The 16,905-nt window shown below is 41.4% G+C and overlaps 1 protein-coding gene across 4 annotated transcripts in view; it reads left to right on the top strand.

The window, feature by feature from the left end:
• The window catches only part of LOC117964646 (endoglin-like), a 50,242-nt gene extending 36,069 nt beyond the window's left edge, over positions 1–14,173 (top strand). For 3 of the 4 annotated variants that reach the window (XM_059005674.1, XM_059005676.1, XM_059005677.1), the window contains 7 exons: positions 582–687; positions 1,057–1,240; positions 3,144–3,301; positions 3,509–3,739; positions 4,726–4,789; positions 9,270–9,377; positions 11,336–14,173. In XM_059005674.1, coding sequence (XP_058861657.1) covers positions 582–687; positions 1,057–1,240; positions 3,144–3,301; positions 3,509–3,739; positions 4,726–4,789; positions 9,270–9,377; positions 11,336–11,454 — 970 coding nt within the window. In that variant the 3' untranslated portion in view covers positions 11,455–14,173. The remainder of the gene's footprint in view (positions 1–581; positions 688–1,056; positions 1,241–3,143; positions 3,302–3,508; positions 3,740–4,725; positions 4,790–9,269; positions 9,378–11,335) is intronic. The other variant, XM_059005675.1, reaches the window with a different exon arrangement.
• Positions 14,174–16,905: the final 2,732 nt, after the last annotated feature.

The following is a 16,905-nucleotide window of genomic DNA, read 5'->3' on the forward strand; positions in this document are numbered from 1 at the left end:
GTATCCAGGATACAGCTCCATAACTATGCCTTATTGAACAGAACTACTGAAAGCACCAACAAAAGGTGAGGCTACTGTGAAAGATGCACTGTGTTACACACAACCACTGACTGTATCCACGAGAAAGCTGAGAACAGGACACTGGATAATATGAATACAGTGCTAGGGTTCCATGCATACTGTAAGCAGAGCACCAACATCCTGACATCACCTTTTTACTTCTGTTTTATGAAGCTTTCAGAAATACTGTTTTTGTTTAGAGATATGTAAAATAAAAATCCACAGGTTTTTTATTTCTCATCTGTGTGTGAAAGTGCAGAGAGGCAAATGAAGGAGGAGGTGTGACGTTGCACAGCTGAAATGTGGAGGAGGAGGAGGGAGCAGACATACAGTGGGGATTGTGAACTTCAGCAAGCTTCTAATTTAATACAGCATGAAATCTTACTTGCTGTATACAAAGGAGATATGTTGAAAAAAATGAAATAAATTAATTTTTTTATACAAGCTTAGAGAACAAATGTAACAATGAGCTCTTTTTTCTTAGAGAATAGTAATCCTAATACAAACTTTATCTTTTACAGATTAATCGAAGTGAATTTCACCCATCATAATCCCTCAACTCTAATTCTACAAGGTCCTAACACTACAACATGGAAAATCATATGTCGCATTGATTGTAAATTCAAGGTAAAAGGAAATAGACATCTGTGTTTCAGGTTCTAATGACTAGGCCACACTGCCTCCCAGTCTCTATGCTTTAACCACTAGGCCACACTGCCTCCCAATCCCTCAGTTCTAACCACTAGGCCACACTGCCTCCCAGTCCCTCAGTTCAAACCACTAGGCCACACTACCTCTCAGTTCTTTAGTTCTAACCACTAGGCCATACTGCCTCCGAGTCTATCATCTTTAACCACTAGGCCATACAGCCTTCCATTCTCTGGACCCTAACCACTAGGCCACACTCTCTTACAGTATGTATTTGTTTCTTAATCTGCATTTTTTTCATTATTTTCTTTTATTTATTTATTTTATTTATTTCTGTGTTTTATACAGTCTAATAACCCATTCATTATAATGGGTTATCAATTGCTGCCCAACTCTCCTAATCTCCCAGCCTCATATGAAGGTCTCCTGAAATTTGCAGAGGCAGACAGCAATACAGCTCCTGCTTCCTACACTGAGATATCGACAGACTCAAAAAGGCTAAAAGTGTATATGAAGAGTATGACCAATACAGGTATGTGCACAGTACTCGTACCTACATCTACCACAGAACAAGGCTGATAGCGCGGGTGGGATGGGATACTGTATAGCAGGTAATATTGACATTGACACATACAAAATAAATCCACAGTCTGTGCTGCTTTTCTGGAAATAGATCAACAGGTATCTCTCTTTATGTTGTTTAAACTAATGATATGCTCATATGAATGTTCAATTATGAAGCAAATGATGACACCAAACTGCACAGCTGCAGTTGTCAACCAGAACCTTGAAGCAGCCTCCTTACTGCTCTGCAGTGTAGCTAGTACAGCCATGACCACACACTCAGCCCTGATGTCTGTCTGACCACAGCTATTATCAGACACATTGAATCTACCAGAACATTCCGTACTAATTGGATATCATTAATCTGTGGTTCCACTTCATATGTGCTACATATTGATTATTAAAATCCTTATTTTCATCTATTAGATTAATCTGTTCAGAGATACCAAGATATTTCATAAGAAAACAGTCACAATGATTTGTATTGCATTACTATCTGGACACACCCAGCATGTAATTCTCATTGTGATATTATCTATATGGCAAATAGAGGGCTGCTCTAATCCAGGTTTCAATCCATTTGCTCCTCTAATGTGATTTCCATTCATGGCAGGATGTAAATAGCTAAGAGGAGCATCATCAATGCTTTGAAAAGCTCACCCATAACTATAAAACACTCAATCACTGGACATGTGGAAATACAAATAGTCAATTCTCATTGAAATGAACTCGTATTAAACACATTTCCTGAAAAGCTCACCTATAACTATAAAACACTGAACATGTGGAAATACAAATACACTCAGTTGAATTACATTTTATAGAATAGGGATTGATTTGAAACACATTTCCTGTTTGTGTGAATTATATTGCAGCCTCCCAGGGAAGAATCATGTGAATAAACAGGTTGCCTTCGTTCGAACAGCTGAGATATTGTAAAATATATTCACTTGCAACCAGATTAGCGCTCTCTTTAGTGTATTTTAGTGCTGTTTTGGTACTACTGATCCTGTGATGCATTTCGAGTTGCCATAGACAGTTTTTGAGTTGCCACAGTGGTCCTGCATCAGTGCCATTTCCATGGATTGAAATGAGTACCGGTGCAAACTTTCGTGCATTATCCTTGCAGACAAAAGTGGAGGTGTTGAAAGCTGTGGATAGTGCACCACCATACAAGGAAAAGAAAGATGTTGCTGCAGATTTCAACATTCCCACAAACACAATCATTCTGAAAAAATGGAATACTGTATAATAATACAGGCCTATGATCAGCAAACTGTGGATGCAATTCTTCAGCGTTGCTCAATACCCTGATGTTGAGGACACTGCATTTGTGGTTTAAAAATGCTTGTGATCAGAATGTGCTTGTATCTGGGACCAATATGTAATAATGTTGCATTATAGATTTTCACAAAGTACAGTACTGCACGTGCAATATACTGTAACTTAAAATTGCCTTTACAACTTTTTTTTGATGAAATTGTTTTTGCAATGTGTACTTTTAAATAGTTCACTTACAAACGTGTGTTCAATAAAATGCAGTGTATTTTTAAATGTATAATACTTTTCTTCGTACTGTGATTGAAAATTGATTTCAGTGTTAGTCTAACTTCAACTTTCTTTGCGGGTCCCTTGAAATTTGTATTAACGAGAGTTGACTGTACATGTCTTTGACTGTGACTACACTGATAAAGACTTGAACAATGTTGTCAAATAACTTTACTAGTATTTCCACTTAAGCTTTTCAAGCTGCAGAGGCATTACTTTTGTTGTCATAATAAAGGCAGATTTGCTGTTCCAAGCTCTGCATGCAGCTGCGCAGATGACAGTTAGTGGGAGTTCTTGTAAATGACATTCCTAATTCATGCCAGTGTTTTCCATAGCCCCCCAGCTACCCAGCACAAGCCTGCAGACCACCACCAGTCCAAACAAGCCGAAGACGACAATGCACCTTTACCTTTCCCCGGACTACAGGAGCCCATCTGAGGGGATTGTGGAAGTGCTGAGCAACAAAACCATATACGCAGAGGTACAGCATACGAGCAGGGCTTGAGCATCAGATCACAATTTCCATTTCATTTGTTTTTGAATCGGAGAATCTGTGTGAGATTCCTATATTTTCTAATGGTCCCTGCATTTGATACTTTTGAACAAGGCTGAAATCTATATTTACTATCAATTTTAAGTGTCAGGATGAAAATGACAAAAGTAACGCCAAAGTTGAAACTCTCTCAAGGTCTCAACCAGCCTTTCAATGGAGGGTGCTGAACTGGATATCGAGAACTGCTCTCTCCGTGCCAGAGCGCTCGGGATGGAGCTAAAGAGCCTGGATATTAAGAAGGAGACCTGCAACCCCAAGACGTGCTCCAGCAGGAGGTTCAGCTTCACCTTAAAACCTGTCCAGGAGCACCACAGCCAGCGCTGGGACCTCCAGTGCTTCACTACTGTTACCTTTATGTCTCACCTGGTCAGTATTTTAACAGGCTTGGTGCATAGCTACATACAGTGAGTGAGTGAGCACCACAAATAGGGGCTTACAATTCAAATGCATGTACATTGTATATCTAAAAAATGATTTGTGTGATTTACAATTTAATAAAAAAAAGAAATGCAGTTTTTATATGCAATATAAAAATACTACACCTACACTTACACACACACACACGCACACACTCCTCCCTGTGACTTCATATTTGCAGGATTTTATACACTGCAGGCTAACTATGTTGGTGACCATGACATTGACCTCATATGACTCAATGTGACTTAAGTGTCTGCTGTATAGAGAGAGTACACTTGGAGTCATTGTCTTAATGTTTTTTTTTTATTTCATTTTTTTTAGCTCCGTTAAGGGAGTCAAAATGTATCTTTTTACTGCTGCTATGTCAAGTGCTGGTACAGGGGATATATATCCTGTATTAATCTGCTCGTCCCCTGAACTGCTACCTGCTTTACTCAAACCATCATTATCAGGATAGCATTTGAAGTAACTCTCTGCTGTCCTCATTTTTTATTGCTATTCCAAATCCTGTTATCCTGCAGTAACATAAAATGGTGCAGTTTGGATTAATAACACAGTCACAACAGGACTATGGTGTGGTCCGCTTGAAGGATCAAGTCTGTTTTTTTTCTTGGATCGGAAGTAGAACATAACTGAAAATCCACAACATTAAAAAAGGGAAGACCGAATTACTTATGATAGCCATGCCTACAGGATGCATCTAGTGTACTTAGAAACAGCCTCGCTCAGTACTGTAGGATCCTGTATTGCTTGACTGACATAGCTAGTGGTTTTCCCCTTATAATGTTTTTCCCCATGAGTATTTTTTTCCTTTTAGTTATTTGCACTCATAACATTGTATGTTGTTCTGTACATTTTCACTGTGTTGAATGGCAGAGGGTTTGGGTGAAATTTCACAATAATAAACCTTTTTCTCTGGTTCCTTTTATTAGATTTCAAGAGAAGGAGTAGAGAGAGGCCTGAAAGTCATCAAAGCAGTTTCTACCTTGCCGCCCAGTAAGTGTGAAAATTCAGTTTTTTGATTTGTAGTAGTTTGTACAAACTACTGTTCTACCTCCAGTACTGCACTACACCATGCCTTACTGTGCTGTAGCACAAGCAGAGCTGACCCTGAGGAGTTCTGTTCCCTCAATGGCCCGTCGTTGTTACAGATTCCTTTTAACCCCATGTGTGTATTTTTCATAAAACTGACACAAATACAAGCCAGCCGCGCAGAATTGCACCTGTTCCAATGGTCAGCTGCTGTTAAAAAGCATGATATTGATAGGCCCCACCCATCCCAGTGGTGTGGAATTAGTACAGTGTGCAGGATATAAAGCAGGTCTGGATGCACCACACCCCACATAGCGATGCTTCTGATTGCTCATTATTTGTGATGATTTTACATTTACATTTCAGTAAAAATAAGCAGAAATAACAGTGCTTGTATTGTCCCCCCATTATTGCTTATGGAAAAACCGTTGTATTCACGAAAAATGTAACATGTCCATCCCATGACAACACATTCAAATTCCATAAATTATACAAAAAACATAAAATAAAATAAAAACCTGTGCCGATTTTTGAGATGTCATTTTGCATATCTTAGGATGCTGCTTGAAAAGATGGCCAGTAATAACTGTAGTGAACCACCTTAAATAGCATAATGTTACACTGCTTTTTGTCAATGAGTGGTGGAGGTGCACGGACACATGAAGATGCACTCACATGCTGAGCCAGATTCCTTCAAAGGGAAATTTGGTATCATTTTTTATCCTTGAAAGAAATACAGATTTTGCACCTTTCTTGATTATTTTTCTACTGAATTGAGGTATTTTGAGATATTTGCTCAACATTTTGTTCCACAACACTGCTCGTCATATTTTTTTTCTGAAAAAAGGCCCCCTCCCTCCTTCTCCCCCACCACCACCTTTTCTGAACTCTAGATTTCCTCATCTACTCGGCCAACCGCAGTTGCCGTGCCGACAGGGTATGATGTCAGTGGCTGTTGCCATGGTGAGGGGTCAGGAGCTGACTCTGAGGAAGGAGTGTATGCTGACCTTGTTGCTGCAATCAGAGATGATGAGTCTGTGGGGATTTATTGTGTCTCTGGCTTGGACGACTGCCAGTCCAAACTGAGACCTCCGTCCTATTGTCAGAGTTACACAAAGAGGGGAAGGTGTTGTGCTTCAAAGGCGAGAGAGTTAGACAGAGCTGCATTCCTCAGGGTGTCGAGAGAGGGCCAGCGGAAGTGTCTAATAGAGGAGCTAGGTGGCGCACTAACTTTTTACAAATGAAGACCTTGGTTAGAATCTGAATAGGCTTGGCTGTGTCGAACTCCAAGGACAACATTAACTAAACCTTGCATCGCATTTCAGTTCCACATGGCTGGACACAATCTCTGCAAGGTTAACTGCCTGGACAGAACGTTGCTGCACTGTTCTTGCAAAGCCTGTCTTTAACCTGTCCTGATACAGAAGACATTTTTAGGAGGTCCTTTTAGTTATTCTGTTATTAACGAGTACACATGTTGGGTGATACCTGTAATACTGGGTTAAATATTGTATAAAATCCACTGCAGTTTCTGGGGATTCAAAGGGAAGAATATATAATGTGCTTCATTTTTTTCTGAGAAAATGTGTGCATTCTCGTGTTTGTTTCATACGAAGTAAACAGCATGAATGGTTAGATTATGAATGAAGCCTAATTAGGAATGAGTGCTGTAGCAATTGTAAAGACTGAACTTGTGTAAGAGGGAGCCCTTTGGAAACAGGCCATTCTATTAAACTATCTCCATGATCAGTGAAAAGCAAGATTCAGAGGCTTCAATAACACTTTAAAGAACCCAACTGTAGATGTTTTTACAAATAGTCATTGCTGATTAAACTAACCACAGCTCTGAACCTCTCCTGGGTGGAATTTGAAATGTTTGGACAGTCGTTCTGCTCTGGTTTCCAACTCCGCCTTCCTTCCTGTTTTGTACAATTTTCTGGGGACTATGTGAGCTTACCAGATTGAAACAGCCTTACCAGAATGCAGAGCACTGTTTGTGTACACATGCTTAAAAACTTTAATCATACACTCCCAGGGTAGAACAGTGATACATATAATCAGTATTTCACATTAGGGAGGACTTCAAACCTTTTCTTACATTTAAGAGTTAAGAAAAACAGCCATTTAAAAAATTACAAAATTAAAACCTAAAAAGCGTTTTTTCTTTTTTTTTTTCTTTTTTTTTTTTTTTAACAGATTGAGTTACTTATTCCAGTAAAAATGTTTGAAAATCACCCCCCATTAGTCCACAAAGAATTGAGATCTGGGTTGACAGACACATATTGCTGACAAAGCTTTAGAATCCTTCATCTGGAAAAAACAAGGTAGAGGTGAGGTCAGGTCAGGTCAGGTCAGGGGTGCCGTTGTGAAAGGCGTAAACACTTTAATTAGGAAGACTGTCGGATGCCCCCAGCCTGAGACAAACCATGCACTTCCTGGAGGTGTCCTCATACAAGGGATGAAAGAGCAATAAAGTGCGTCTGTGTGTCTGAGCGGAAAGTTTCCTGTCATTTTCATTTTTTGAACCTTCATGTCTGTTTGTTTTTTCCTTTCATCTTGTTGGTTTTGAATTGTAATGCTTAGGAACAGAGAAGGAAAGCAGGCCCAGACCACAGCCAGTACCCACGGCGGTGCAAGCTTCTCCGCCCACCTCAATTGTTTTATTTCATTTATTGAAAAAAAAAATATATATATATATATTAAAAGTGAGACCCCAGCTACTGTTAAGCAAAACAAATAGGTTTTTAATAAGAACCTAGACTGGAACACCAGTACATGCAAAAGCAGGAAGCATGGTAAGATTGGTTTTATGCAGTGTAGGTTTATATTTGGCTGAGTTTTTAGGGTGGTTTTCGGGAAGGGATACGCATTTATAATAACTGGTGAGCACATTTTTTTCAATGGGATCATCCAGTTGATATTTCCTGTAATAACTGGCTGGTTATTATGGGAAACACGTGCTCATTAACACCAGCAACAACAGAGTGCGACCCCAGCGTGAGCTAATAACTCACTGACACAGACCACAACAAGCAACACACTACTTTACAACTCTGGCAGAAAACAAGTGCTCACCAGAGATTATAAAAGATACTGCATGGGGTAGTGTGTGATAAATGAGACTTGAATGGACACCCCTCGGGGTGTAGGATCCCCCCCTCGGGTGGGCATTACATTCTCCTATCACACACTGCCCCATGCATTGTTCTCCATATGTAGGCAGTTAAACAGAACGTCAGTCCCATGTGAAGGTGTGTGGTAAGCCTGAGTCAGGGCCGTGGTAGAACACCGAAAATTGTATTTATGAAAATTGTATTTATTTTTTAAAGCGATTTAACCATTTTACATGGCTACATGGCAGCATAGTTATAGTTGGATAAAAAAATCAATACGGTCAAGTACATTTTTACAAGACAACTGACAGTTGGGCGCCATCTATTGTTAGTAAGGTTTGAAAGGAATGGCTCGCAGTTCTGTGCCTCTCTGTTTAAATTCTGTTCAACGAGTTCAGGCAGATCTAAAACAATGTGTCTGTATTGGAGAGGAGAAGCACAGGCGTTCCCTCCCTGCCCTGCCCTGCCTCACAGCCCCACTGTGTCTGTATTGGAGAAGCACAAGCGTTCCCTCCCTGCCCTGCCCTGCCCTGCCCTGCCCTGCCCTGCCCTGCCCTGCCTTGCCCTGCCTCGCCTCACAGCCCCACTGTGTCTGTATTGGAGAAGCACAGGCGTTCCCTCCCTGCCCTGCCCTGCCCTGCCTCACAGCCCCACTGTGTCTGTATTGGAGAAGCACAGGCGTTCCCTCCCTGCCCTGCCCTGCCTCGCCTCGCCTCGCCTCGCCTCGCCTCGCCTCACAGCCCCACTGTGTCTGTATTGGAGAAGCACAGGCGTTCCCGCCCTGCCCTGCCCTGCCCTGCCCTGCCCTGCCCTGCCCTGCCTCACAGCCCCACTGTGTCTGTATTGGAGAAGCACAGGCGTTCCCTCCCTCCCTCCCTGCCCTGCCCTGCCCTGCCCTGCCTTGCCCTGCCTTGCCCTGCCTCACAGCCCCACTGTGTCTGTATTGGAGAAGCACAGGCGTTCCCTCCCTGCCCTGCCCTGCCTCACAGCCCCACTGTGTCTGTATTGGAGAAGCACAGGCGTTCCCTCCCTGCCCTGCCCTGCCCTGCCCTGCCCTGCCCTGCCCTGCCTCACAGCCCCACTGTGTCTGTATTGGAGAAGCACAGGTGTTCCCTCCCTGCCCTGCCCTGCCCTGCCCTGCCTCGCAGCCCCACTGTGTCTGTATTGGAGAAGCACAGGCGTTCCCTCCCTGCCCTGCCCTGCCCTGCCTCACAGCCCCACTGTGTCTGTATTGGAGAAGCACAGGCGTTCCCTCCCTGCCCTGCCCTGCCCTGCCCTGCCCTGCCCTGCCTCGCCCTGCCTCACAGCCCCACTGTGTCTCTTTGTTGCAGGGGTATTCCACGGCCTGGAACTGGGAGCAGTGCTGGGAATTGCCTTTGCATCCTTCCTCATCGGAGCCTGTCTGACAGGGGCTCTGTGGTTCACCCACACACACACTGGTATGTACAACCAGGGAGACACTCCCGGAGGGGGGGGGGGGGCCAGTAAGGGGCAAAGAAAGCAATGGAATCGAAGCAGTAACTCAGTAATAAAGTGATCAAATGCATATATATATATATATATATATATATATATATATATATATATATATATATACACAGTACTGTGCAAAAGTTTTAGGCAGGTGTGAAAAAATGCTGTAAAGTAAGAATGCTTTCAAAAATAGACATGTTAATAGTTTATATTTATCAATTAACAAAATGCAAAGTGAGTGAACAGAAGAAAAATCTACATCAAATCAATATCTGGTGTGACCACCCTTTGCTTTCAAAACAGCATCAATTCTTCTAGGTATACTTGCACACAGTTTTTGAAGGAACTCGGCAGGTAGGTTGGCCCAAACATCTTGGAGAACTAACCACAGTTCTTCTGTGGATTTAGGCAGCCTCAGTTGCTTCTCTCTCTTCATGTAATCCCAGACAGACTCGATGATGTTGAGATCAGGGCTCTGTGGGGGCCATACCATCACTTCCAGGACTCCTTGTTCTTCTTTACGCTGAAGATAGTTCTTAATGACTTTCGCTGTATGTTTGGGGTCGTTGTCATGATGCAGAATACATTTGGGGCCAATCAGATGCCTCCCTGATGGTATTGCATGATGGATAAGTATCTGCCTGTACTTCTCAGCATTGAGGAGACCATTAATTCTGACCAAATCCCCAACTCCATTTGCAGAAATGCAGCCCCAAACTTGCAAGGAACCTCCACCATGCTTCACTGTTGCCTGCAGACACTCATTCGTGTACCGCTGTCCAGCCCTTCGGCCAACAAAGTGCCTTCTGCTACAGCCAAATATTTCACATTTTGACTCATCAGTCCAGAGCACCTGCTGCCATTTTTCTGCACCCCAGTTCCTGTGTTTTCATGCATAGTTGAGTCGCTTGGACCTTGTTTCCACGTCAGAGGTATGGCTTTTTGGCCGCAAGTCTTCCATGAAGGCCACTTCTGACCAGACTTCTCCGGACAGTAGATGGGTGTACCAGGGTCCCACTGTTTTCTGCCAATTCTGAGCTGATGGCACTGCTGGACATCTTCCGATTGCGAAGGGAAGTAAGCATGATCTGTCTTTCATCTGCTGCAGTAAGTTTCCTTGGCCGACCACTGCGTCTACGGTCCTCAACGTTGCCCGTTTCTTTGTGCTTCTTCAAAAGAGCTTGGACAGGACATCTGGAAACCCCTGTCTGCCTTGAAATTTCTGCCTGGGAGAGACCTTGCTGATGCAGTATAAATACCTTGTGTCTTGTTGCTGTGCTCAGTCTTGCCATGGTGTATGACTTTTGACAGTAAACTGTCTTCAGCAATCTCACCTTGTTAGCTGAGTTTGGCTGTTCCTCACCCAGTTTTAATCCTCCTACACAGCTGTTTCTGTTTCAGTTAATGATTGTGTTTCAACCTACATATTGAATTGATGACCATTAGCACCTGTTTGGTATAATTGTTTAATCATACACCTGACTATATGCCTACAAAATCCCTGACTTTGTGCAAGTGTACCTAGAAGAATTGATGCTGTTTTGATGGCAAAGGGTGGTCACACCAAATATGGATTTGATTTAGATTTTTCTTCTGTTCACTCACTTTGAATTTAGTTCATTGATAAATATAAAATATTAACATGTCTATTTTTGAAAGCATTCTTACTTTACAGCATTTTTTCACACCTGCCTAAAACTTTTGCACAGTACTGTATATATATATATATATATAAAAATTTAGTTTAGGTCATCATTTTAACTTCTGCATGAATTTCTTCACTTGTGATTGAACAGTGTTCAAAAAACTTAAAAACTCTTTATTTCACCTTGGGTAACAGCACAAACACTTTGTTAAATGGTAAAGCAGCAGATTTCATACTGACATGCTTTTTTCTTGTTGCTGTTGCCTCTTGATTGCCCAGGTTCTACAGTAAAGCGGCAGCCGGTTCCTGCCATACCCCCTGTGTCTGAGAACAGCAGTGCAAACCACAGTATCGGGAGCACCCAGAGCACCCCCTGCTCCAGCAGCAGCATGGCATAGGGAGCCCATCCTCTCCCCTGCCTGACACAGGGAGCCCATCCTCTCCCCTGCCTGGCATAGGGAGCCCATCCTCTCCCCCTGCCTCCTGGACACCCGCACACCGTCACAAACCAGGGGGCAGGGGGACCTTCCACGTGCCCTGCTGGACGCAAGACCTTGTTCGATGGAGCCAATATAGGAAACGCAAAGCCCGTCTCAGAAGCTAACAGCAAATACAACTTTAAAAGCAGCTAAAAAAGTTAAACTAATTATAAATGACCTTCCTCCTTGAGGGGAATGATAAAAACAACAGCCTTCTGAAACAGCAACAGCCTTATTGAACTGCCTAGCAGCCAACAGATGCAACCGTGTTACCCAGCAACAGACCACAGAAGAACTAGACGTGTACACATTCATATACTTTGCTCATAAAAAACAGCCTCGATCCTACGGAGTCTTTTAAAATAAAGGACGTAATCATAAATACAGGCAGGTTTAGTAGCTATACCAGGACACTTAGAAATCCCAGAGAAATGAACGTGGCTCATTTGATCAACCTTCACACAGCTTGAAGCTCCACATTGAGCTCACCAGTTTAGAAGGATCCCTTTGAATATAATGGGAGTCAGAAGCAAGGCTATGCAGTGTGATATTGCAATTCTCCCATGAAGTGTCAGCAGGTAAGGCAGGTAAGGCAGGTAAGGCGTGGCTTTTGGCTTGACCCTTACAATCTGGGGGGAAGGGGGAATGCAGCAGCAGTAACTTAAAAGAGATTTTTGACATTTAAATGTTTCTATGTTTTCATTTCTCACCAGTGTAATATCCCACTATGTGTATTCTGCATGGTATTCCTGTTGTTGCTTAGATATTTTTTTGTCATTGCTTCTGAAAAGACTCCTCAAGGTTGATTGCCGGTAGTTAAGGTGGGGAGGCATATTAGTCCTGTGCTGTGGACTGAACCCTGTGCAACACTGATATGCTTCCCCAGCTCACTTGCCTGCAATCGGAAGCATTGTTTTGCTGATAAGCCTGGTAAATAATACTCTCAGCAGAAACAACAGAGAATCGTACAGAACACACATTCTAGGATATGAAGTATTAAAGAAATGTAGATTATATGAAGTATCCCTTCAGGGCCCAGCTGAATCTATAGCTGTGTTTTCACTGCCCAGAACCCTCTCTCGTTGAGCACTGTGCCTGTGACTGGCACCCCTTTCCTTCACAAGGAGGTTCATTCAGGGCTCAGGACTGTAGCAAAAGCTGGAGCGTGAGCGGGATCCGGTCACTGAAACATAGCTTTCAAGTGTTGAGAGAGAGACAAGGGCAGCATGTATGTGCCTCTTCAAACAAACACTGTCATGTTGTGCACAGTACTGCTCACTGCTGCACTACAGTATTTCTTCAGAGGCAGACCAGTACAAAAAAAAAAAAAAAACAGTTATTCTTTATGCTAAATAATGTATCTGTGTTTTGTGATGTTTTTTTTAATTTGTTTCATGTTGTGATGGGTTAACTTTTAAAAAATGTTATGAAACTAAAGGGAAATAATGCCATTTATTGCAGTTACATGAACTCACTTTCTGGGGGCACTACTGATTATTATCCAGTAGCAGTAACTTATTTGTTATAATGTGGCTGTGTTTATTTTCGCAAAACCAGCTTTGAGTTAGTGCAATATGTAATTTCATGCTCTCAGAAGAAAGGCAGCTTAGTGTTCTCTATGCAGTGGCATTTCCAGTGACCGTTCATGTTGAATGTTATTCTGTCCCATTGTAATACATCTGCAGTGTGGCCCAGTGTTTGTGGTGTTGTGCCTAATCTCACACTGCCCAACTCAAAGTCCCCATGCATCAAACTGAGAAGAATTGCAATGTGGTATACTGTACATCAGTGCCATTGCCATCATGAAAAGGACAGCCCTTCACCCAGTGTTACAGTATACAGTGAAATGCAACACACTTCCATGTGGATAGAAGCCTCCATATATGCCCAGATTCAGATTCTTGTTAATAATGGCAGGTGCACATTTAAATTAAATTCACCCATCAGTGATTGGTTTGCTTAATTGTACCAGGGCAATTCTGAAATTATTTAAAAAAAATGTTTTTAAGAAAATGCTGCAGAACATTATTTGCACATAATATATAATTGTTGGCCCCCTGTAATTTTTTGATGTGTTAAAACAAAGTGAACTAGAAAGCTGGACCAACACCCAAGTTCACTGTCCATTACTCTCCCCTGCAAAACAGCCAGTCACAAAACATGTGCACGTTGCCTGAGCAGATCGCTCAGAAGTAGAACCTGCAAACCGTAAAACACATAGAACAACTTTCTTCTCACGCAGCTATGGACCCAGCTGCACACAGAGAAGGTAAAATGCATCTACTCATTCAAATCACTGTTGTGTCCAAACCGTGCCACCCTTACAGCTCCACACACCCACAACACTGGGCCAGGACTCCTGAGATCCCACGCCCCCAATGAGCTCTGAAGACACTCCTCCAGTTTGGATGCCAGTGTATTTCAGATAAAGGGGGTTGTGCTGTACTTCGATACTGTAACCTGTGTCACTCTTGCATGTTTCAGAAAGTGCTTTGTTTTTTTCCCCATCTTGAGTGAAGCCTCATAAGTTGGCCCAGTTAAAATGTATGTATATTGTTAAGCTGCCTTAAATATATTGTAATTTTATACTGACATTCTTAAAGAAACATAACTAATAAAAATGACTGGTGAGATTGTTTTCAGGCTCTTCTGTTTCATTTAATAGAACAAAAATTGAAACAACAAAAAAGGTTTAATCATTGGTTTCTACAAAACTACAATACTGTGTCTAGATGCATGTAGAAAAGGAGAAGCCATACTAATGAGGGATTTCAACTTCCCCCATATAAAATGGGAAAACCCGATGGGCACGACGGACGAAATTAAAATGGTGGAAATGACAAATGACTGCTTCCTAACGCAATTTGTCAAGGTACCGACTAGAGGGGAGGTATGCCTTGATTTAGTCTTTTCAAATAATGAAGACAGAATAACTAAAAGAGGTCAGACCGCCATTGGCAAACTCAGACCACAACATGAGTCTCATTTGAAGTATTTTTTAAAACCCCAAAAGTAATGACTAAAGCTAAGGTTTACAATTTTAGAAAAGCAAACTATGAAGGTATGAAACAGAGACTAACAGAAGTAGATTGGAGTAAAATAGAGAAAACATCCACAGAAAAAGAATGGCTGTTTTTTAAAAATGTAGTACTAGAGGCACAAAACAATTACATCCCAAAAGTAGACAAATCTAAATCTAAAACAAAATGGCCAAAATGGTTTAATAGATCAATTAAAAGAAATATTCAGCGAAAAAAGGCACTTTACAGAGCATTTAAAAGGGACCAAAAACAAAGTACACAGAAAGAGTACTTGGAACTGCAAACACAAGTCAAAAAGGAAGTTAGAAAGGCCAAGAGAGAGATAGAAATCAATATTGCTAAGTGGGCTAAAACCAATTCCAAAATATTTTTCCAATATTATAACAGCAAGAGAACATTCAAAGATGTGGTTAAATGTCTAAGAGACAAATGGCAAAATCATAGATGAAGAAAAAAAATAGCAAATATATTAAATGATTACTTTTCACAGGTTTTTACAAAGGAGGACACGGACAACATGCCCCACATGTCGACCTGTTCCTATCCAATTTTAAATAACTTTAGCATAACAGAGGCAGAAGTGTTAAAGGGATTAGGAGCTCTTAAAATAAACAAATCCCCTGGGCCAGATGAGATCCTCCCAATAGTACTCAAAGAAATGAAAGAAGTTATTTACAAACCGCTAACCAAGATCATGCAACAGTCTCTTGACACTACAGACCAATAAGCCTGACTTCTATTATATGTAAACTTATGGAAACTATAATAAGATCCAAAATGGAAAATTACCTATATAGTAACAATATCCTGGGAGACAGTCAGCATGGTTTTAGGAAAGGGAGATCATGTCTAACTAACCTACTTGACTTTTTTGAGGATGCAACATTGAAAATGGATAACTGCAAAGCATACGACATGGTTTATATAGATTTCCAGAAATCCCGCATCAAAGATTAATTCACAAACTGAACGCAGTAGGGATTCAAGGAAATGCATGCACATGGATTAGGGAGTGGTTAACATGTAGAAAACAGAAAGTACTGATTAGAGGAGAAACCTCAAAATGAAGTGATGTAACCAGTGGTGTACCACAGGGATCAGTATTAGGTCCTCTGCTATTCCTAATCTACATTAATGATTTAGATTCTGGTATAGTAAGCAAACTCGTTAAATTTGCAGACGACACAAAAATAGGAGGAGTGGCAAGCACTGTTGCAGCAGCAAAGGTCATTCAAAATGCTTTAGCATTCAGAATTGGGCAGACACATGGCAAATGAAATTTAATAAAGTGTAAAGAATTGCATGCAGGCAATAAAAATGTGCATTATAAATATCATATGGGAGATACTGAAATTGAAGAAGGGAACTATGAAAAAGACCTAGGAGTTTATGTTGACTCAGAAATGTCTTCATCTAGACAATGTGGGGCAGCTATAAAAAAGGCTAACAAGATGCTCGGATATATTGTGAGAAGTGTTGAATTTAAATCAAGGGAAGTAATGTTAAAACTTTACAATGCATTAGTAAGACCTCACCTAGAATATTGTGTTCAGTTCTGGTCACCTCATTACAAAAAGGATATTGCTGCTCTAGAAAGAGTGCAAAGAAGAGCAACCAGAATTATCCCGGGTTTAAAAGGCATGTTGTATGCAGACAGGCTAAAAGAATTGAATCTATTCAGTCTTGAACAAAGAAGACTACACAGTGATCTGATTCAAACATTCAAAATCCTAAAAGGTATAGACAATGTCGACTCAGGGGACTTCTTTGACCTGAAAAAAGAAACAAGGACCAGGGGTCACAAATGGAGATTAGATAAAGGGGCATTCAGAACAGAAAATAGGAGGCACTTTTTTACACAGAGAATTGTGAGGGTCTGGAACCAACTCCCCAGTAATGTTGTTGAAGCTGACACCCTGGGATCCTTCAAGAAGCTGCTTGATGAGAGTCTGGGATCAATAAGCTACTAACAACCAAACGAGCAAGATGGGCTGAATGGCCGCCTCTCGTTTGTAAACTTTCTTATGTTCTTATGTTCTTATGATGCAAAACATGTGCCAGAAAACTCACCCACAAGTGTTGCCTGAAATTGAAGTCTAACATCTGAGTATTAGCTAGGCAAGGTAGTAAAAGACTAGCACTCATCAGGGTCTCAACTGGTTTATGAGATATTTGGAAGTATATTTTATTACAGGTGGATATTTAGTGAAAGTGCATCTCCCCAACTTCATCATATTTGAACCTTTTAGTAAATTTTATTCTGTAGTTAGTTCAGTTGTTCAGAGTGGGTTTAATGCACAGTATAAACAGGACACCATAGGGAAAAGAA

The sequence above is a fragment of the Acipenser ruthenus genome, chromosome 31 (assembly GCF_902713425.1).
Source record: "Acipenser ruthenus chromosome 31, fAciRut3.2 maternal haplotype, whole genome shotgun sequence".
Classification (NCBI taxonomy): Eukaryota; Metazoa; Chordata; class Actinopteri; order Acipenseriformes; family Acipenseridae; genus Acipenser; species Acipenser ruthenus.